Below are 24,042 nucleotides of genomic sequence, written 5' to 3' on the forward strand. Positions count from 1 at the left end.
ACAGCTTCTAACAGATTAAACTAGAAAAACGACTCAGTAATTTATGTCACAGAATCCTCTTTTGTGAAAAAGTTTCTGAATTTCCATACAATGTTTATTTAAAAATCAGCTCTTGTGAAGTAATTAGCCTCCAACTAATAATAAAAAATAAATAAATAAATAAATAAAAACCAGCTCTTAATGTCTACTAATACCATTTTTTAAAAAAAAAAAAAACGAAGGTAACTTTGGTTACTTTGCTACCCCATAAAATATTTTTGATTTGGTCATGTATAAGGTAAGGCAAATAAAGATATGAACAGCTAGCTATTGCTACTTTACAACAGCATATAAGAAAACTTAACGAGATTAAAATAAGTAAAATCCAAGTGAAGATGCTAAATGGAAATTGCAATTTCCTGGGATTATAAAATAAAAACAAAATTTGGATTTCCCAAAATCAAATTATGTAGTTTTACTGAATCTTAAAAATGGTAACTGCAAGCTGTCAAGAAGAAAAAAAAAGAAAACAAACAACAACCCAAAGCAAACCCATACAGGTACAGTTAGAGAATAAAGCTACTTACTAAAGCAGCAACGTACACTTTGTAGACAGGGTCAGCACAGACCATTGACAAAACGTTGCAGCATGCCTCCACCACATCTCCTGAGATACTGGTCTGGGAAGACCCACTGGTGGCTCCAGCGCTTGGACTGCTTCCGCTACTGCTCCCAGAATTTCCAGTGCTCTCCCCATTTGCCAAGAGCAGAGCCCCACTAACGTCGTGGGAAAGACGTCTGAGAGCCATCTCTCTTACATTCCAGTTTCTAGAAAATAAGCAGCCAACGAGTTCCATTCCAAATACCTATAGTCAAACAGACAAAATGAATTCAATGTGAAGAAAAACTGAAGTGTTTTGCATTAAGTATGACTTTTGATTACTAAAGGAAAATTGGACATTTCTTAAATCTTCACCGTCCTATGAAGTTTTCAAATGTGTCCATAAGGACATACTCACATTTAACTGGTCATTATCAAAAGTCCTTAACATTTATTTATTAGCTCAAGTAAAACTAAGAGTGAACACCATTAAGTAATCAGATAGATATATATGTATTTCTGTGCTACTATACCTAACACAAAACAAACTAAACATATCTGTGAACAATCCCAAATTTGTATCTGTGTTAACACAGTTTGCAGAGAAAAAAACTGAAGCAAGATTTTAAAAGACAAATCAAGAAAGGTGCAGGAGCAAGGTGTTCAGGAAGTAGCAGAATTTCTCTTACTTGGTTAATTAGAAAAACACCTAATGGATAGAGCGGAAAAAATCAAAAGACTGCAAAACAACTGTGTTCAAATCAGCAAAGGATAATGAAAAATATGTATAATAAACTGTATGTCATGATAGTAACCATTACCTCTTCTGCAAAGCCAGAGAGTCCCTAAAGAGAGGATGCATGGCCTTGACATTATGGACCAGTTAGCTAAAAGTAAACTTAATATCTAAGATAACATCATATGAAAAATTTCTAACTATTAGAGACTGAATAAACATGATTTGGGGGAAACAAATTATGACAGTTTTTGTGTGTTCTGTTTTAGAGTGATAGTAAAGAAGACTAAATCAATTAGAATCTAGTGAATTTATTATATGCCTAGCACTGTTAAATGGGGCTTCCCTGGTGTCTCAGATGGTAAAGAATCTGCCTGCAATATGGGAGACCTGGGTTCGATCCCTGGGTTGGGAAGATCCCCTGAAGGAGGGCATGGCAACCCACTCCAGTATTCTTGCCTGGAGAATCCCCATGGATGGAGGATCCTGGGGGACTGCAGTCCTTGGGGTTGCAAAGAGTCAGACACAACTAAGCGACTAAGCACAGCACTGTTAAACAGCATACCACGAGTCTTATGTCTTATATGATATCCCTCATAAAAAAACAAGAAGATACAGCGTAGTCCAACCTACAGCTTAAGCAAAGCAAACTAGACCACTGCCTTGAAAAAATGGCATCCAAGGCTCAGTATCAACCTGAGAGTTTTCTTGAGGAATCATGAAGGGGCAGGTGAGAGGCTATGTTTTAGATAAAATATTTATTAAGTTTGTAAATTTTATTAGAATCCTAACATGCTAAGAAAAGAGAATTCAAAAGCTTCAGGACTATAACGGTCACAAAAAGAAAAAGGAGAGAAATTCTACTGATGTATATATAAGTGCAATGAGTTAACCTGTGTCTGCTTACAAATTTAATAGAGTTTACCAGATTGTCAAAAACACTTTATTTCACTATAATCTACTGGAGATATTGTCTGGTTTTGGATTATACATTTTAAAAAATAATAGACTAAGCAGATAACAACAAAGAAAACCATTAGAATTCAACCAACCAACAGAAATTCTGATTTACTAAGGATGAGAAAGCATTTAAGCAGAAGAGAAAGTAAAGGGATGGAAACTACTCTTACAAATCAAAAAGACTAATATATAAGGTAAATGCCACATATTTTTTCTTATTCATCCATTCAGCACGTATTAAGTACCTGACATATGCCATGAGAATACAAATTGGAGAAACTGAGTTTAAATGGTAACAGGTAAGAAAAATAACAAATTCTTGGCAGGAATGGGATTAAACACTGGAATAAGTTAGTATTAAATGGTTCTAGTGTCCATCCTTGAATAAGGATATTCACTTTTATGTCTCTTAGTTTAGAAAGATGTTTCTAGAGGTGGGAGGTGAGACTGCAAAGAATTTTTAAAGTTTCAGCTCTATTATAAGTGGCATAGTATTAACGTGATGTGTGCGTGCATGCTCAGTTGCTCAGTCATGTCCAGCTCTTTGTGACCCCATGGATTGTAGCCTGTCAGGCTACTCTGTCCATGGGATTTCCCCAGGCAAGAGAGAATCCTGGAGTGGGTTGCCACTTCCTTCTCCAAGGGATCATCTCCACCCAGGGACTGAAGCTGCCTCTTCTACACTGGCAGGCAAATTCCTTACCAATGAGCCACCTGGGAAGCCACTGCATAGTATTAACACCAAAGGTCAAATTAAAATCTTCAGTGGAATACAAGTCATGATGGAGGCATGCAAAAGTACTTTCTTAAATTATAAACTGGGGAGACAACTACATTAACTAGCCTTAAATGGTTCTTTGAGAAATGAAGAACAAGAACTACTTGCCTGAATCCAAGGCTCAGCTAAATCTTTGTAAGAAGGAGGGATCTGCTGAGTCCCGTAATGAGTAAGGTTAAGATTGCTCTCCTGACTCCTCCGCTGGGATCCAGCCAAGGGATGCTGCTGGGTGGTCTGCTGCTGTGTAGCTCGCAGGGGAGAAGGGGAATCCACAGGGCTGGACAACTCGTGGCTGAATGAAAAGTGAACAGAGGTTGCTAAGAAGAATTAACAGACTTAAAGGACACTGTGAAAGCATTTTTATTCTTTATTAAACATACCCAAATCATTAACGCATAATTATTACCTGTAGAAATCGTGGGATCTCCACTTAGACCTACAAAGGGGACATATTAAAGGTTCTCTATTTCTTCTACATTCTTCTGCCCCTGAAAAATTATGGGGAAAAAAACTTACAAAAATGTTTAATATTTACTATTTATGTAATAATTATTCATAATGGCTACTATAGGGTTTATATATGGAAGAAGCCTCAAAACATATAATGTTGACCTAAAAGCAGGAAAACGCAGCAGGTTAGATTATGCTGATGCTCATAATTTTTGCAAATGCTATTATGTAACAAGTATCTTATATATTGTTTTCCAAAACATTCTGCCCACTTGATAATCTGGTCATGTCATGCAAACCTTGCTTTGATGTTACCCTCTCTGGAACGCCCTGCCCTTGCATTCTTCCATCCCTTTCCCTCCATGTGCACCCACCAGATCAGAACTGTTTCTAATTCTGCGCACGCCTTTCATTACCACGGTCACACTTTATAACGTTTCTTTGCTCACACAGCTCATCTCCGAACAGATCTAAACTCTTTTTTGTTGACAAGTTCACATAGGGCCTAAGTATACTTCGCCTCTCACCAGTCTTGCCAAAGGCCATGCTAAAATCCTAGCTAATACAGTTAGCGCGTAGAGTAGCCGCGTTGACGAAGCACAGGGGGAAAAGCGCACGTACAAATCGACATGCAGTGGTGGTGCAGCTTGTTCCTGCAGCCGTCTTCACACACTGTGAGACTTTCTTCATCAAGCATGCCCAACAAGCAAATGGGACACATCTGTTCCTCTTCATCTTTTATACTACAAGGAAGGGGACACAAAGGCATTAACTACAAAAGAATGTCAACAGAATTAAAGCCATATGCTAAAAACAATTTTGGCTTCTTCAGACTATGAAAAAATTAGTTAGAAATTCTTGTTTAGGAGCGTCATGTACATAAACTATTTGAGAAGTATTTCTGCTGTTGTTATAATTTACAGTAATTTTGAATGTGGTTTAACCTTTCCTTGCTATGAATATAATTCAATAAATGAGCTAAATCTCAAGAGATACATGTATCACCCAAATTTTGTTACCGCACCTTTTGAATAAATGAACTACCACAAGATCTATGTATAAATATACTACATGCCAACACTGTCAAGATTTCAATTATTGGAAGGACTGTGGAACTCATCTATTCCACATCTTTAAGTATGAAGGCCTATCTCAGACACTTTTGGTGAGTATATAATCTGATCCAATTTTCCTAGAAAAAAATCTAGGAACAACTGTTTTTTGGTCCTCTGAGGCATTTTGTTTATATTACATCCCTAGAAAAAGAATCCAAGTATTTTCCCTCCTGTGTGTTTTTGTCTTGCTTCTTCATGGTCCATGATGCCAGGTGGGGTTGTCAGTACAGTGAAACCAAGCTGATGGGACAGAAGCACGTTATTCTGCCATTTTTCTAGATCTCTGAGGTGCACATCAAATCTGGGTCTGACCACTCCTCCCTTGTTTAGCCTGCCTGTGAGGTTCACAACAATTTTCGCAGCCCTGTGATCATTGATGATTTCAAATTCGCCAATGTAACCATGCTTCATCATCACTGTTAGAAACCTGATGATGACTTGGACGATGAGCATGGCCTAATAAGCATCTGGCGTTTGCCTCTCTTTTCAGCATTGTTGATATTCTTAAGAGCATCAGCCAGGACATTTGTGCACACCATTATGGCAACATGGAAAGACGATGGAAAGAGCTAGAAACAACTATTTTTAATGCACATAATCTTTCAACTAGACTTCTAGGAATATATCATAAGGAAATAGACAAATAATAAAGATATATGTGTGAGAATGTTCATTAGAGTTCGACTTAGCATAATGAAAAAAAAAAATCAACCAAAGGAACATCAAAAGAAGGTTTTAAAAAAAAAAAAGTACACCCAGGCACTATGAAGCCTGTGAAAAGGATCAGAGATACAGGATGATAAAACTATTTATAATATACTGTATGATGAAAAAACAGCAGATAACATGACAGAATTCTAACTTGTACAGAATGGTTTCATTTATGGCAAAATTGTAACTTTATTATGTGTATTTTAATTATATGATAAATATAATTATATTGTATACACCATTCCCATTATATACAAAGTAAGTATGATATCAGTAAGAAAAATATTAGCAACTCAACAGTAAAACAAGCAAAGAAGATAAAAAGGCAGCGGGCTTAAGAAAGACCAATAGCAAATAAACATAAAAAGAGAAGTACAAAATACATGTTATATTAATAAAGCTCTTATTTGTCTTTGGTGGGGGTGGGATAATCTGACTGACAAAAATTAAATAGGTTGATAATGGCACAGAAAACATAGGTTGATAATGGCATAGAAAACAGGCTCTCATATACACTACTGGTGGGAGTGATAAAACTTAAATTTCAGGAAAGAATTTGCTAGTATTTCTTAAGATACTAAACGTACATATCCACGACCTAAAAGAACCTGTTTTCTAGAATGCTTTCCTTCAGACATATTTCAAGTAAACAGAAAACTCACTGCATTTAATTAGGAAAAAAAAAATAGAGGTGTTATAAAGAATCCACCTGCCAATGCAGGGGACACAAGAGACACAGGTTCAATCCCTGGGTTGGGAAGATCCCCTGAAGTAGGAAATGGCAATCCACTCCAGTATTCTTGCCTGGGAAGTCCCATGAACAGGAGCCTGGCGGGCTACAGTCCATGGGGCCACAAAGAGCCAGAAATGACTGAGCACCTGAGCACAAATGTCCATTAATTATGGCAATAGCAAAATAGTTTGTGTTATATCCATATAAGCTTACATGACCATAGTAAGAAAGTAGAATATATTTTTGTACTGAGGAAAATGTTCTTGATATATAAAGTGAAAACATTTTTTTAAATTTAAAAAGCAAGTTGCAGATCAAATTATGTCACAACTTTATATTTGTTTAAAAATAATGAGAAAAGTATTGGGGGTAACACAGCCATGCCCCATGCTGTCTGTGGCTACTTCAGCTACAGGGCAGAGCTGAATAGCTGTGACAGAGGCCCAATAACCCTCAAAGCCCTAAGTATTTAAAGTATAAAAATGTTACCTGTTATAATACCACCAGTTAATAACCATTAAAATTTTTACTCATTTATTTAAGCACCTGTAATACCTTTTATATATATGAAAAATGGGTTCATGCATGACAGATAGCATAATCTGGATTTTATTTCATACCATTCAATAGTCTTCAAAAGCATAATTTTAATGGCTGCATGAGATATTCATAATATGGGTATATCTTAACCATTCAGTTGCTGGATATTTAAGTTGTTCCAAATTCTTCACCATAGTACTGTGACAAACAGCCATATGTGTAAGTCTTGTGCATTTTTCAGATTAAATTTTTTTTCTTAAAAAAACTAATACATTTACTAGATTAATGACTATAAATGTTTTAAAAAGTCACGTTACTTTTTTCCAGAGAGGCTATATCACTTTACATACAGTAAAGCATATAAGAACTGAACTGTCTCATTACAATCTATTAATTCTGTAAATTAATCTGATATATATATATAATATATATTTTTAAATAAGCATTTTCTTAGTTATTTGGCTGCCTGAACAATTTTCATACGTTTGTTAGCCCCTTGAGATTCTTTTGTGAAAATTCTTCTCATGCTCTTTGCCCACTTCTGTACTGGATCACAGGTTTCTACTGTTTTGGTGGTACGGTTTTGTTAATTATTTTTTATATATTCAATCTGTCCCAATTCTGTTTTTCATTGTTTCTTATATACTATTTTTAAATTAATATAAACTGTGATAAGATCTCCAGATAAATTTTTTTCTTGATTTTAGTCTTAAAATGTTTACTTTAGACATAAAATTTTGTGATTATATGAAACATTAACCTTCTTACCTACACAGCATACACTTAATAAGATTACAACTTCTTCAGTTTCCCCCCTTGGATACAATAAATCCAAATAAATTTAAAAAAAAAACAAAACGCGAATTATGGCCAGCACATATTTAGAGGGTGCTTTTTTCATCTTAGAGAGAGATACTTTCTATTGGCTACCTGGTTTTAAGCATTTATTATTTCTTTTCCAAAATAAAAAGCTACAGAAATATCAATCAAAAGTAAAATGGCTCTAGAATAAGTTTGGGTAAGGAAGCTTGGGAAATAAAGCTAATTTTTTCCATTTATTTAGAAGAAATGAAGGCTAAGAGAAAGAGTCCTAAACCACAAGTCAGGACACTGAGGGTTTGGTTCTGCGTCTGTTCAAATGACCTGTTCTGGTTTTACTTATCACTGAACCATGTCAACCTGGAAATCTCTAATGTCCCCCAAAACTCATAAAACTCTCATTCTAAAATCAATCCATTTAAAAAAAAATAAGAAAATTCAAACATTTACTTTCTCCACAGATAAAAAAACACTTCTCTCTCAATTCTTTACTTCATCACGCTCTTATCTGATATCATCACTTTCTATTCCTCAACAATACATAAAAGGTAGATGGAATGAAAATGACAACTTAATCACTTAGACCAGTGCTTCTCAGACTGAAGTTCCTGAGAACACATAGGAGGTGCCCTTCTAAAAAAAGGAGTACTCCTTTCTGGAGCAATTTTTAAGAACCTCATTTTTTTCATTAAAACCAATAAAGAAATCTTGGAAAAGAAAGGAAACTAACATGACTTTTTATGATAATACTCTTAAGTTTTTCCACACCTGTCATATTGGTTTACAACTCAGATCTTTCAGGATTATAAGTTTAGTCTTATCAGCAATTAGGCAATGGAAAAGTTTGAGAAGCAACACAGATTTTAATTAATAACTATGATTAATGGGTATTGTAGCTCTTAATTACAAATGATTAGTCTCTTTGTTCAGAAAAGCCTACTTATGTTCTCACATGTAAAACAGGCTGTAATAATGATTCCCTGAGGACTATCTATGAGAGAAGCAGTGATATCATGAAATTTAAAAATCCTATATTTGAAAGTAATTTTGGATAACCACTTTGCCTTGTACACAGTTTATAAAAGAATTACAGACATATTCTTTACACAATGCCTCAAGTTCATTATCTCCCAAAGTGATAAAACCTACCTAATTAGACAACATAAAAGGTGCTTGACACAAAGTGATAATTGATGAACAACAGCCACTTACTTTCTTTTTCTCATGAACTGGACATTTATTATATTCTGATATTTAAGGTGCCATTTTCAACACTGTAGGCCTCAGGACAAAATATCCAAATATACTTTGATGACTGTTAATACTTTTTACCCGTGATTTTAACTTGAAAGCCAAGATTCAATAGTTAAAGTCATTTCAGAGCAACTTAACAAGTATATATATATAAATAAATAAATTACCCCTAAAAGAGTAAAACTGGGTTAATGCCATTAATCCCTTAAAAAGTACTAACCTGTTTTCCGAACTAGATGCAGAAGTGCTAGATGATGACAATGTATGAGAATTCGACATGCGTGAAACAAACTTCTGGATGGTGTTACGAGATGGAGCTTTGATCCTTGAGCTACGCCTACTGTGATATTTCTGGAACAAACTCTCAACCTAACATTGAAAAAAGACAGCAACGTGACATTTGTGCCATAATGTACATATGATGAGTTCTAAGGTTGAACTATTTTGCTTTTATAAGTTTTTCACAAAGCCAATTTAAGAGCTTCAAAAATAAGAATACATATAGTTTACTAAGAACAGTATTTTTATAGCAGGTCAGTGTTTACTTTTTTTCACTCTAGAAGGAAAAACTAATTAGTAAACAGATTATAAGAGAACTATTTACAAACATCAAGTAATCCTTACATACACATTCACACCTCTGAAATGACCACTGTCTACTTAAATTTAAAGCTTATGGAAAAATTTCAGGAATATCATAAAAATTGGTTGACAATTTTACTCCAAATCATGCATTTAAAAAATTACCTCAAAATTCTTTAAAGTTTTTCTCCATAACATTGGGTCTGAAGGTTCTAGCTGAAATACCCGGAGCATAACAAATAGCAGATGAATACAAAATGTTCCACGCCCACAGCTGCAGTTCTAAAGAGTTAAAAAAAAAAAAAAAAACCTCTACTTTAATAAATCCGTGTTCCACTAGAACTCCTAGGTTGATCCCTTTAAAAATATTTCCAAGTTTATTATACTAAACTTTCTATTAATTTCTCATTATCTTTATATAACAAGATATATAAGGATATGCAAGAAAAGCCTACAGCTACCTCCATGAATTAATCTCTTATTTTTGATTTATTAAAAAGACCAGGGGCTTTCCTGGTGGCTCCGTGGTAAAGAATCAACCTGCCAATGCAGAAGACATGGGTTCGATCCCTGGTCCAAGAAGGTCCCATATCCCTCAGAGCAATTAAGCCTGTGCACCCCAACTACTGAGCCTGTGTTCTAGAGCCCAGGAGCCACAGCTACTGAGGCCCGCACACCCTAGAGTCCATGCTCTGCAACAAGAGAAACCACCGCAATGAGAAGCCCATGCACAACAAGGAAGAGAGCAGCCCCTGCTCGCTACAACTAGAAAAAAGCCCAAGCAGCAACAAAGCCCCGGCACAGCCATAAATGAGCTGTAAAGAGACCAAACTTGTATTCTGAAGTATATCAAATCATAGTAAAACCCTTTATAAACACATTAAATAAAAGTGTTTACAGTTCCCCAAATATAATTTGAACTCTCTTTAGATTGCAGAAGAGAATTACATAACTAACTTAAATTTAAGAATGTCACAGTATATTGAGTTAGTACCAGATCCTAATAAAATGTAAAATGGTGACAATTCCTACCTGAGGCCCGATAAACACCCGGTATTTATTGTCTGGGCTGTCTCCCCCAATCAGGAAGGAGTTGGGTCCTATCTGCTGCAGTAAGTACAGCCTGGCCCGCATCACTTTGTTCACACGGCGGTTTGTTTCCTCAGGGCTGTATGGTGAGAAGCCATCTGGTGAAGGGGCTCTTCGAGGTGGTGTGATTCTCCCGCTCTGAAACTTCACAATATTTTAAAAACTAGGTAAATTGCTCCTAAGAAATTTACTCCTCCATAAGAAAAAAAAATGACCTAAAAAAGGTCACACCAAACCTTTTTTATATTCACCAAAAAAATGCCTCAATATATAATATGATGGGACAAAATATGTTTTGCAAATCCATTTGTCTGACATATTACTATGAGTAAATTTCTAAAATCTGTCATCCCTATAATAATAAATCTTTGGCCAAGAGCGACAACCATATGGTAATTTTACAAATTATAAGTATTTGACATCTTTGAAAAGTTTTATGTAAACCAAAATAAAAAGTATAGAAAATTTCCTTTTTAAACAGGTAAAATGACTTGTTTCTATTGATGAAAATTAAGCATCCAATTTCCTGGCTTCCACTTAAGGGATTACTAAATGTGCTTCCTGTGATTGGTCACTTACAAACAGCTCCGTGGAATTCTCCATGGAGAAGGAGTGGTAAGTGACTCTTCCCAGGTCAAGACATCTCACTGGAGGCTGATGAAAACACTCCTGCGGTGAGGGTGATGTGTCCCACTCTCACTCCACTCCACTGATCCCCCTAGAACTTGGTCTTTCCATCACTGTCCAGTGGAAAGTCTAGCTCTTTTTGATGCCGAACTAAACAGTTAAAAGGTAAGAAAATGAAGCAGTTGGAAGCCTCCAACAGGGCTGGTGGGAATGTAAAATGGTGTACCTCCTTTGTAAAACAATCTCACTTTGAAAAGCTTTGTAAAGAAATCCCACTCCTATGTATATACCCAAGAAAAATGAAGCTATGTCCACACAAAAATGTGTACAGAACTGTTCCCAGTAGCATTGTGAAGCCAGAAGTGGAAACCAAATGCCCATCAACTAATGAGTGAATAAACAAAATATGTATATCCGTACAATAGAATACTATTCTACAATTAAAAGTGAGTGGAATACTGATACAAGCTATACCACGGATGAACCTTGAAAACATGATGCTGAGAGCAAAAAGCCAGCCACAGAAGACTATACATATTATACGATTACATTTATAAAAAAGGTCCATGCAAATTGTATATAGTCAGGAAGTAGATTAGTGGTTGCCTAAGGCTGGGGAGAGACTGCTAATTAGTCTGGGGTTTCCTGTTGGAGTGATGAAAATATTTTAAAACTTATTGTAGTGATGGCTACAACTATGTAAATATACTGAAACTCAATGAACTGTACAATTAAATGGGTGAATTGTACTCTATATGGGTGAATTGTACTCTATATGAACTACATCTTAATAAAACCATTATTTTTTGAATAGGCAATTACTACAAAGTAAAACAAAACCCCAAACAAGTACACATGCACGTACTATTGGACTTGCTAAGTATTCACGCTATGGATATGCTCACTAGATGTGCAAAATGATGTATGCATAAAAAATATTTTTGCAAGATTGCTTTTAGTAATGAAAAGTTAAGAAGGAACATAAATGTCCATTAGTATGTAGTTCTAAGAAGCCATGATTTATCTTTATCCAGATAATGAAATGCTAGGTAGCTGTTAGAATGAGGAAGTCACCTTGTCTAACATATATCCTAAAGAGGGTGCAGGGGGATGGGAGACACAATTCTTTACGGGCGGTAGACTTTCACTTTGATGACCTCCATGGACCACACCTCCCAGTATATTTATACACCCTTCCGTAGTCCCCTACCACACTGATTCTGGGATTTGGGCATGTAACTAGTTTTGGGCAATAAGGCATTAGTAAACATAATCCAAGTGGTGGCTTGAAAAGAGCTTCCATGCTGGAATTTGTTCTCTTGAATCACCTTTTTTTTTTTTGGCTTAACAGAAATGTATTGTCTCATAGTTCCAGAGGCTTGAAGTCCACAATCAAGGATCAAGGTCCTGGCAGGGCTGGTTCCTTCTGATGGCTGTGAGAACCTATTCCACCCTCTATACTAGCTTGAAACACTGTTGCAGCCCGATTTCCCTGCTGTGAGAAAGAGATGCCAACAGCCCCCAGCTGTTCCAGCTGAAGCACCAGACAGGGGAGTGAAGTAGCCGTGGACATTCCAGCATCTGCAGATGCCACGGGAAGCAGACATGAGCCACTCCTGCTGAGCCCTGCCCTGAGAGCTGTGAGTTAATAAATGATTGTTCCTATTTCGAGTTTTTTAAAAAATAGCTCATTTAAAGGTGTGGCCACATAAAGCTGATAAATACTGTTGAGAATCTTGGGCTTTACTGTAAAATTTACCTGAAATTTACTTTCTGAAGCACTTATGTGCTTTAACAACCTCAGGTGTGAGGAAACCCAAATCTCCCCCTTCTGGTCACTATACCACAATTATTTTGCCATCATTCGTTTGCTCTTCAAGGTTAGAAAGTTTTAACTTGCACTCCTGCCGGTGGTAGTCTTTCTGTCGTGGAGGGTCAGGACCTGTCCTTTTACAAGTCTCTTTGATGTCTGGCTCAATACAGAGACTGAACCAGAGTACTGAATCTCAATACTGAGATTCTCATCATGCTTCAGTGTTCAGTCTGCTGTGATATGGTATTTTGGTTGAGTACATGAAGAGAATCTGGCCTCACGTAGATATGTGTTTGGGAAATCCTTTTCAAATAATAATGAATATTCATCTTTGATACTACATCAAAGGAATGGCAGATCTTCTAGAAGTTCATACATTTCATGGTGCAACATACAAAAAAAAAAAAAAACCACAAGTGATAATACTATTGGGTCTATTAAAAGTCTAAGTACTGAGATGCTATTAAACTGACAGTGGTGGATATGAGTTTTCCAAAACTCTAATTTTTGCTTGAAATCTCAAATTTTATTAGTGAAAAAACATATCAGTTGTTTTCCTTGAAGTGAGTCTTACTTAATTCTCCATAAGGAAAATGTCTGTCAAATACCCAAGTGAAGAACACAGCTCCTACTGTCATAACTTTAATTCAGGCAAATGCACCAGCAGCTTTACTCACCACTGTAAATGTCAATGCAGTGCAAGAGGCAAATAACATCTCAGTTTTATTACAAAATTAGTTCTGACCTAATGGATCCACAGAAAGTATCTCAGGGCAAGTACCCTGAGCCAAGGGTCTGTGGGCACACTTTGGGAATGTTGCTCTAACAGATGGTTAGCCAATCTTTCCCATGTTATAAGTAAGTTTTAAAACTGTAGAAACTTGGCACATTTGCTAAGACATTAACTTACGGGCACTGGAGAAACTCTTTTTCTCCTTACTCCTGGAGATTCAGATTTCACCGAGCGACCTGAGGGGGAGCCTCCAGGGGAAGGACTGCGTCGGCCTTTGGGAGCTGAGGAAGCGGCGCTCGTTGGGCCCTCTCCTTGAGACTCGGCTGCCAAGTTATTAATTTCAGATCCGTCTCCTTTAATAGGGATTGGTTTTACCACCTAAATTAAAATGCCAGTATGTTATTACATAAAAAATAAAAAAAGAAGTAAATGTGAACATAAGATTAAGAACTCAGTTTTTTAAATTATGCAATATTATACAACAGAAGATCTATCAACTTTTCTTTATTAGTTTAAGTCGTAAGTGGGAGGCTATTTTTAACCACACAGATTTCAGTCATTTAAGCTTTATCAACTGAATGTAGATAATATTTACATAATACATTTTAAAATGTTGTCTTACATGAATTTAAAAGATTGAGAATTAAGATCCTTAGATCCTACCTTAGAGATAAAACATCAAAATAAAATTGGAAAAAACGCTTTTCTTTTTTAAGTATAGTATAAATGGCTAATTAGAGGATTTTCGAGACACTGACGTTAGAGGGCAGTGTTGCTCTAAGCATTACCTCTCCCACTCAACCAGAGGGATTAGTTCTTAGAACCGTTTAAGTTGCTTAATGAGCACAGCGTTAGCTACATTTTGTTCAAGTGTCTAAAAATGTCAAAGCAAATAAAACTGCGCTGCATTTAAAGTGAAGGGGGGAAGCTTCCGAGAGGATCGATTTATGCTCAGTTTCCCACGTCCCGCTCTGCTGCCTCCCTTCCAGCAGGTCCCTCACCACAGGGCCTCTCCTGTTTCGCCGCTCCAGCCATTCATGCTTCCAGGCCGGCATGCAGGTGGCCTTCAGCTTCTCCCTGATCATTCGTTCTTCTGGGCGATCGTCCATCTTGTGCAGTCCCTTGAGAGTTTCTTTATTCTCCATCTCACGACTAAAACAAGGAAAAATAAGGAGAATGAGATTTACATATGAAAAATAATTTTCAAGAGCAATATGGTTTTACTTCATACTTTCAATGGATTTGTAACTAAAAAGATAACTGCTAAAATCCCCGAATGCCTTAAGCAAGATATGAAAATGTCATTATGAATCACTATGTTGTCGAATTTATACTGTAACACGGACCGTGTTAAATGCTGCCTGATAACACTAGTTTAATAATGTCTTTAAAAAGAAAGGTTCTATTTAGAAGGTGCAGGCTTACTAGTAATATTAGTGCAGACCCTCCTTTGTTTCTAGGTAGTTAATAAAAAGCATCTCAAGACATTAAGCACTGCATTAACAAAACCATTCATGAAAACTGCAATGTTTCTGAACACACCATCTTAACATACTCAAGTATATGACAGACAAATATTCAGAAGAGCACTTTACTACTATTTATCCCAGGAATTCCAATAACTTAAGTCAATATAGGTAAAATCTGGAAAATATGCTCATTTGTGGAAATAAGTTAAACATTTAATAATCTAGGTGAAACCTAACCACATCTTCTAACCCATAGTATTTTTTCAAAGTCTCAATAATTAAACTTGTTTTCTCAGAAAATGATATTGTAATTGGGGTCAGTCAGTTCAGTTCAGTCGCTCAGTCATGTCCGACTCTTTGCGACCCCATGAATCGCAGCACACCAGGCTATGAAGAAAGCTGAGCGCCGAAAAATTGATGCTTTTGAACTGTGTTGTTGGAGAAGACTCTTGAGAGTCCCTTGGACTGCAAGGAGATCCAACCAGTCCATCCTAAAGGAGATCAGTCCTGGGTGTTCATTGGAAGGACTGATGCTGAAGCTGAAACTCCAGTACTTTGGCTACCTCATGCGAACAGTTGACTCATTGGAAAAGACCCTGATGCTGGGAGGGCTTGGGGGCAGGAGGAGAAGGGGACGACAGAGGATGAGATGGTTGGATGGCATCACCGACTCGATGGGCATGAGTCTGAGTAAACTCCGGGAGCTGGTGATGGACAGGAAGGCCTGGCGTGCTGCGATTCATGGGGTCGTACTCCATATATAAATAGTAAAAATTACCTGGTACAAACATTTTTACCTTTACACCATAATATTGTGGAGTTATAATAAAATATCCAGGAAGCTGGTAACTTTTCAGAACTAACTCTACAAAGCTAAATAGGTAAAACACCCACTAGTTTCAAAATATACTCATATCCACACATGGATATATGCAATACACAATATATATAGGCATGGATTTTTTTTTTTTTTTTTTTTGGCATGGATTTTAAAATCTGGTTTTATAAGGAAAGAGTTAAAGCAACTGCATCCTGGGAGAAGCAACAATTGAAAAAATACTCAGTTAACTTCAGTAACTATTTTGGAAATTCTGTAAAGCTACAGAACAGTTTTTTAAATTACACTGATAGGAAAAGGAAAAATTCAAGGAAATACCGGAGATGGTAACTGCAAGCTTACCAAAAAGTCAAATTCAAACTCCTCTAGAAATATTCCAGCTAATCATTACTATAAAGCAGCAGCATTTGCAAAGAAGCAGCAAACAACAGCAAAAAACCCAATAGCAGCAACAACCCCCCCAAACCGACTTAAAACAGGCACTAGAAAGGAAATAACAGTTAACTGGTTTTACTTAAGCCTCAATACCATGGAGGGAGTGGAAACCAGGGTTAAATACCTCTGTGCCTAAAACTGGCCTAGATATTTTTACTAATGCAAAGAATACATAACATTTGAAACTTGCAGAGAGGCATTAAGACACACCACATAGTAAAATATTTCCACTACACAGGTATAAAAACTGTCACAAAGAAAGAGGCAATATGGGAGGGAGAGAGGGAAGGAGGACGTTGATGTTTTCTTTTTTTTAGTTTTCTTATTGTAAGTATTTGACTGCTTTTCCTGCTCTGAATATATTATAAAGTGTAAATGTTAGAGGTGGGTCAGAGGAAGAGGGAGGGATGGAAGGGGAAGGAAGGAAGGGCGGAAAAGGAAGGGAAGAAGAAGGGGATAGTGACAGAAAGGGGGAGAGGGGAAAAGGGAGAGAGAAAAAATGTTTTCTCAAAAATTCATCCTGCTCGGTCGATCCTTCCCCAGGGAAACTCAAATTTACAGGCAATCAAATTCATGGGCTGACTGCACACTAAAAATTCACTTACAGCTCTCTGGTATGAAAATCACTTTCCACCCAGTAACAATGTTGCAAGGCATGGCTTAAAGATTCCCAGGCTAGTACTCAAAACAGAAGTCACACTGTAGAACGCAGTGCATTTTTACACCAGAAGCTCCTGCAACCCTGAAAAAGGTGCCATCTTTCCCCTGGTCCTAGATCTCTCCTCCCTAAATTTGTTTCAGGAGTCTCTCTTCTCAATTCTGTATTTTCAGTGTCTATTCCCCAGTACTCACTCAAACACACAGAGAACTCCCCTTATCTAAACAAATCTTCCTCAATGATGTGGCTTCCTTCAAGTGGGTACGATTCTCCTCTTTCCTTTCCACTTGTCTGAAAATACTATAATCCTTCAAATCAATTTCTTATTCCTATCCTCTAATATTCTCTAATAAGTAATACTTAATATTACTTATTAAATATAAATATTTAAACATACTAGTAGCTCAACTTTTGCACACATCTAAGATTATTCCTTTAGAACAAATGTCCTGAAATGGAATTGCTGGGTCCAAATGTACACAAATTAAGACTTCGGTTAATACAAATTATCCTCAAGAACACATACTTCCAGTCACAATGCTCAGGTCAGATTGTCACCTTAGCTGGTCTCAACTAGCAGCAGACTCCTGAGGGGGCTTCTTCACTTTGAATCTTACTCCAATCTATGCTTCACAGAGCAGCCAAGGTCACTTCCCTCATTAAAACCCTCTGGTGGCTTCCCCCTGGGCTGAGGGTAAAAATCCAAAATGTTATGGCTTATGAGGCCCTGCATCATCCAGTCTTACCTCAACTGAAGTCACCTAGACCCCCTCTCCCCCCACACACTGTTTCTTTCACTGACTGGCTCCATCTCTCCTGCTCAGGTATTTTGCACAAGCTGTTTCTTGTCTCCTTTTTACCTCATTAATTTCTACCCACTCGGTGGCTTTTCTTCAACTCCTTACAGACCCTTCCCACTCTCAATTAAAAATCTCTAGTTCCACTCTTCCACAGCTCTGTACCTTTTCTTTGAAGTGTTCATTGCTGTAGGCAAACCTATAAACCACACTGCCCCCCAAACTGTAAGCTCCATGAAGGCAGAGGACCAGTGTTTCCATCCATGGCTATATACCCAACATCTAACAATACCTGGCTTACAATAGGTATGAAAACAAATATTAAATGAATGATCATTTGTTAAATCTTTGGCAGCTCTAAGAACCTTCCTGGTTTTAAAATTTAATGATTACTCATGTAACTTAATCTTTTTACAGTTCTGCACTTAATATGTCTGTAATTGAAATGTTACTCAGTGGAACGATTTTTGTTGTTCCTAAATTGATCTGCAAATACAAACCTGTTTTTTCTAATATCTTCATAAGTAATACTTACATATTATTAATTCTAAAATGTGTATTTTTTCATATTAAAAAAAAAATTATCCCGCCTAAGGAAGGCAGCAAGGACCCTCTGCATGTCCTCCCAGAACTCCAGAGCTTCAGCACTTCCAAGGCTTCCATGGGGACACAGGTCCTGGGCCCAGCCACCACCTCCTCCATTAAATTTGTATAAACTTTCCACTCTTAGTTCAATTTTCTCATGCCTGTGCCTCACATTTTCAGTTCAGTTCTGTTCAGTCACTCAGTTTTATCTGACTCTTTCCGACCCCAGGGACTGCAGTACGCCAGGCTTCCCTGTCCATCACCAACTCCCGGAGTTTATTCAAACTCATGTCCATAGAGTTGGTGATGCCATCCAATCATCTCATCCTCTATCATCCCCTTCTCCTCCCGCCTTCGATGTTTCCCAGCATCAGGGTCTTTTCCAATGAGTCAGTTCTTCACATCAGGTGGCCAAAGTATTGGAGTTTCAGCTTCAACTTCAGTCCTTCCAATGAATATTCAGGACTGATTTCCTCTAGGGTTGACTGGTCTGATCTCCTTGCTGTTCAAGGGACTCTCAAGAGTCTTCTCCAACACCACAGTTCAAAAACATCAATTCTTCGGTGCTCAGATTTCTTTATAGTCCAACTCTCACATCCATGCATGACTACTGGAAAAACCATAGCCTTGACTAGATGGACCTTTGTTGGCAAAGTAATGTCTCTGCTTTTTAAAATGCTGTCTAGGTTGATCACAGCTTTTCTTCCAAATAGCAAGTGTCTTTTAATTTCATGGCTGCAGTCACCATCTGCAGTGATTTTGGAGCCAAGAAAATAAAGTCTCTTACTGTTTCCATTGTTTCCCCATTTATCTGCCACGAAATGATGGGACCAGATGCCATGATCTTTGTTTTCTGAATGTTGAGCTTTAAGCCAACTTTTTCACTCTCCTCTTTTACTTCCATCAAGAGGCTCTTCAGTTCTTCTTCACTTTCTGCCATAAGGGTGGTGTCATCTGCATATCTGAGGTTACTGATATTTCTCCTGGCAATCTTGATTAAAGCTTGTGCTTCATCTAGCCCAAGGTTTCTCATGATGTACTCTGCATATAAGTTAAGTAAGTAGGGTGACAATATACAGCCTTGACGTATTCATTTCCCAATTTGGAACCAGTCTGTTGTTCCATGTTCAGTTCTAACTGTTGCTTCCTGACCTGCATACAGATTTCTCAGGAGGTAGGTAAGGTGGTCTGGGATTCCCATCTCTTGAAGAATTTTCCACAGTTTGTTGTGATCCACACAGTTGAAGGCTTCGGTGTAGTCAATAAAGCAGAAGTAGATGTTTTTCTGGAATTCTCTTGCTTTTTCAATGATCCAAAAGATGTTGGCAGTTTGGTCTCTGGTTCCTCTGCCTTTTCTAAAACCAGCTTGAACATCTGGAAGTTCACGGTTCACGTTCTGTTGAAGTCTGGCTTGGAGAATTTTGAGCGTTACTTTGCTACCATGTGAGATGAGTGTAACTGTGCGGTAGTTTGAGCATTCTTTGGTATTGCCTTTCTTTGGGATTGGAATGAAAACTGACCTTTTCCAGTCCTGTGGCCACTGCTGAGTTTTCCAAATTTCCTGGCATATTGGGTGCAGCACTTTCACAGCATCATGTTTTAGGATTTGAAATAGCTCAGCTGGAATTCTATCACCTCCACTAGCTTTGTTCGTAGTGATACTTCCTAAGGCCCACTTGACTTTGCATTCCAGGATGTCTGGCTCTAGGTGAGTGATCACAACATCGTGGTTATCTGGGTCATGAAGATTTTTTTGCATAGTTTTTCTGTGTATTCTTGCCACCTCTTCTTAATATCTTCTGCTTCTGTTAAGTCCATACCATTTCTGTCCTTTATTGTGCCCATCTTTGCAAGAAATGTTCCCTTGGTATCTCTAATTTTCTTGATGATAATCTCTAGTCTTTCCCATTCTATTGTTTTCCTCTATTTCTTTGCAATGATCACTGAGGAAGGCTTTCTTATCTCTCCTTGCTATTCTTTGGAACTCTGCATTCAAATGAGTATATCTTTCCTTTCCTCCTTTGCTTTTTAGCTTCTCTTTTCTCAGCTACTTATAAGGCCTCCTCAGACAACCATTTTGCCTTTCTGCATTTCTTTTTCTTGGGGGTGATCTTGATCCCTGCCTCCTGTACAGTGTCACAAACCTCCGTCCATAGTTCTTCAGGTACTCTGTCTATAAGATCTCTTAGTTCAACTTTCTTATGCCTGTGCCTCACATTTTAATATCTCTGAAATCTGAATGCCTTTTTAAATCAAACTGCTGCTATAATTGGCAGGGTTTTAAAAGTTTCTCCATGGTATACAAAATAACGATACAATTTACAACCAGCGGAATCTTAAATTCAATGAAATATAGAGCAAATTCTATCCCACTTGCCAGCGGGAGGAAAAATCACACCTACTCGGCCTCATTTGTCTCTGAAACAAAAACCAAGCTGGGAAGAAAAACAAGTTTTTCTTACACATTTATTGTTCTGTTTTAATCTTCACAGATCAGACATAAACAGGGTTTTTATTTTTATCAGATATGTGTGCAGGTATATAGGGCTTCCCTGGTGGCTCAGATGGTAAAGAATCTGCCTGCAATGCAGGAGACCCAGGTTCGATTCCTGGATTGGGAAGAGGTCCTGGAGTGGGGGGGAATGGCAACTCACTCCAGTAATCTTGAGATTTATCATCTTATCAATTAATATAGCAGGAAAGTTTTTTTTAAACATGAACTAATCTAAACAGATTAACATTGTTACAGATTAAGCTTTATCCTCCTTTCCTATTTATTTAAAAAACATGAGGTTTCTTGCTTTTTTTGAATGAATCTGTAACTGACCTAGAGCTTCAAAAAACCTTTTCTCCTGAGGTTAGATTTCTAGTTTAGTCTCTTTCTAGACCTACAGAATTTTCCTGCTAATATTTCTAAAAAACGAGATGCTGTACTTGCCCCTTCTCAATGAAGCCACTCAGTCCTCCATGTATCTGGTACCAGCCATTGTTGATTAGATGGTCCCTCTTGTAGTTCTCCCTTCCCTTGTCTTTTGGGAGATGATTTTTCCTGATTCTAACACTCTAATACTCATTGGTATCATATACGAGACCCCCTTCCTGGAACCTCTTACATGCCAGCCAATGGCCTCTTCTCACGGCACTAAAACTTTACCCTCTTCTTAGGCACACCAAGATACTTCACATCTCTCTGCCTTTGCGGATTTACTTCCTGATAGGAATATACCTTTTGAAATCTCATAGGCCTTCAGTAAAGAATTTCCTACCACCATTCTACAGCAGTTAGCCATTCCCTCCCAGGATGCTATTAATAGTATTAATTATCATACAGCATAAACTCTAGTATTTAGGGAGCTGCTTCCCTCACCACACTGGGAGCTCCTCCAGGACAGGTTACCACATCTTATTCACTCTTCCATCACCAGCACCAAATGTCCTGGACAGGCCACAAGAGGCACCCGAAAAGAAGCCAGAGGGCCTGCCCAGTCACAGCCACTGTCCTTTCCCAGTGTCTCTGACAGCCGGGCACCATGCTTTATACATCTAAACCCATCCTGCACTGCACAGCTGGCTGGCTGGTGCAGGAATGTGCCCTGCTCCAAAGACCCTCTGCACTGGATGGTGTGTGCATCTTAACCAGACCTCTCTGGGAGTTTGAACACAAGATACCTGGAGAGTGTCGCTGTGGGAAGAATGGCATCCAAATAGACAAAAATAGCAAAGCAGTAACCAAGAGCAAGGAGACAGAAATAAGGCAGAAGAGAGAGAAATTAGTCAGAAGGAAGATGTGGTTAGAGACAGGGAGAGGGGAAGAAGCAACCAAAGTAAACATGTACCTGGCTCCCCTGTAAATGCTGTCAGTCAAATGAAGCTACTCTCGTGTCTCCCCGGGGGTGAGTCACCACGCTCTCCAAAGGCCACGTGTATGCGCTGCAGGGGAGAACCTTCACGGGTCCCTCGCTGGGCACTGAAATCACCCCTAACGTGTCTCTCTCCCCTGCAGCCCCCAAGAGCCGACGAAAACACTAACTCAACACAGAAGACACTCCAACCGAGAGGCTCAAACCGCAGTCGATCTGACTCCGAAGCCTGTGCTGATCTGGCAGGTCACTGTCAAGTCTGATTCTGTTTTTATAACAAGTCAGCATCAGAAGTCTATGCTTGAGACTTGCTTGAGGACTCAAAGAGGTTTAAACAACTTTTTAAATGGTGACTTTCATTATACAAATTAAAGAAGCACATTAATTGTATAAAGTAGTGGAGTACTTCACTGTAACAGTAATAATGACTACAGTGATGTGAAACCTTTCTGGAAATTAATGAGGTTTAACCTTAGTACAAATAAAGATTTCCAGAACAGTTTCCATTATGGATAACTTTATTTAGAGAGAATCTCAATTCTCTCAGTGTCCAAGCAATCTCAAAGAACCCTGGAAAATACACCGAATTATTTGGGACAGGCGCAGTTCAGAGCCAGCCAGTTGACGCCTACCTGTGAAGTTCTCTTAGCAGAAGGAATTCACATACTAAAACCCGTAAGCTTTGTTACCCAGACGAGAGCGAGCAAGGGAGGAACTATCTCCCAGAACGAAACCAGACCACTCTGGGATCCTTAAAATTTACATTGCCAGGTGAAAAGCAAGAGAAGGAGACTTTGGTAAGGATAAGGAGAGTGTGGTGACGCATAAAGGCTATAACAACAGAGGCCAACAACCCCTTACCATGGACGGAGCACTGTGCTAACAGCTCCCTGAAGGGTCGCTTCAGTCAATTCTCATGAGAATGGGACTCTCTATTGTTGGCTGCGAAATGGGGCTTGTGGGATCCTAGTTCTTGACCAGGGATCAAACCAGCGCCACCTGCAGTGGAAGCACAGAGTCCTAACCACTGGACCACCAGGGAAGCCCCAATGATGTGACTCTTACTATCCCACTGGCAGATTAAAAAAAAAAAAACCAGGAGGTTACGTTATGTGTCCAAGGTAATAAAGTCTGTATGCGAAAAACACCGGAGAAGGCAATGGCATGCCACTCCAGTACTCTCGCCTGGAAAATCCCATGGACAGAGGAGCCTGGTGGGCTGCAGTCCATGGGGTCGCGAAGAGTCGGACACAACTGAGCGACTTCACTTTCACTTTTCACTTTCATGCATTGGAGAAGGAAATGGCAACCCACTCCAGTGTTCTTGCCTGGAGAATCCCAGGGATGGGGGAGCCTGGTGGGCTGCCGTCTACGGGGTTGCACAGTCGGACACGACTGAAGCGACTTAGGAGAAGCAGAAGCGACAGCAGCAGCATCCTGCAAATACTCACTCTCTAGCTGACCTATGCCAACCTAGACATGGAAAGTGCCAGTTCTTCAAGGGCAGGTCCTTTCCCCAAGCCACACCCTGCTGCCACAAACAAAGCACCCAGAGGAATTGACACCATGGGCTTGATAAACAATCAATGACCTGGAGTTAGCATAGCTGGTTATCACTCCTAATCAACAAAGATCTGGGAAATAAAACTGCAGATGTATCTAGCACATGTAATAGACACATACAGCCTGTTTAATCCATAACTTCTACCACAAATGAGTGCCTCTGGGGTATATAAACAATTTCAAAGAAAACAGGAAGAATATTCAAAAGGTTTCCTACTTCTAAATTAGTAATTCATAAAAGACTGATTTAACAATCACTGTATAAATATAGTAACAGGGAATTTACAAAACAGAGCTACTAGGCAACATTAAACCAT

The 24,042-nt window shown here is 38.4% G+C and overlaps 1 protein-coding gene, 1 long non-coding RNA gene and 1 pseudogene across 4 annotated transcripts in view; 1 reads left to right on the top strand and 2 right to left on the bottom strand.

Moving 5' to 3' along the window:
• The window catches only part of LOC122683714, a 58,070-nt gene extending 35,639 nt beyond the window's left edge, over positions 1 to 22,431 (top strand). The window contains exons 2-3 of the long non-coding RNA XR_006337794.1: positions 12,326 to 12,614; positions 22,306 to 22,431. This is a non-coding gene — a long non-coding RNA (uncharacterized LOC122683714). The remainder of the gene's footprint in view (positions 1 to 12,325; positions 12,615 to 22,305) is intronic.
• Positions 1 to 24,042, bottom strand: part of MAP3K1 (mitogen-activated protein kinase kinase kinase 1) — a 73,687-nt gene that overhangs the window by 15,071 nt on the left and 34,574 nt on the right. For all 3 annotated transcript variants that reach the window (XM_043887515.1, XM_043887516.1, XM_043887517.1), the window contains exons 2-10: positions 14,522 to 14,672; positions 13,698 to 13,898; positions 10,291 to 10,491; positions 9,424 to 9,540; positions 8,897 to 9,045; positions 4,126 to 4,247; positions 3,461 to 3,542; positions 3,163 to 3,346; positions 567 to 845 (exon numbers count right to left, since the gene is read on the bottom strand). In XM_043887515.1, the coding sequence (XP_043743450.1) occupies positions 567 to 845; positions 3,163 to 3,346; positions 3,461 to 3,542; positions 4,126 to 4,247; positions 8,897 to 9,045; positions 9,424 to 9,540; positions 10,291 to 10,491; positions 13,698 to 13,898; positions 14,522 to 14,672 (1,486 nt within the window). The remainder of the gene's footprint in view (positions 1 to 566; positions 846 to 3,162; positions 3,347 to 3,460; positions 3,543 to 4,125; positions 4,248 to 8,896; positions 9,046 to 9,423; positions 9,541 to 10,290; positions 10,492 to 13,697; positions 13,899 to 14,521; positions 14,673 to 24,042) is intronic.
• On the bottom strand, positions 4,257 to 5,473 carry LOC122683712 (annotated as a pseudogene).

Source organism: Cervus elaphus, chromosome 25 (genome assembly GCF_910594005.1).
Source record: "Cervus elaphus chromosome 25, mCerEla1.1, whole genome shotgun sequence".
NCBI classification, from domain to species: domain Eukaryota; kingdom Metazoa; phylum Chordata; class Mammalia; order Artiodactyla; family Cervidae; genus Cervus; species Cervus elaphus.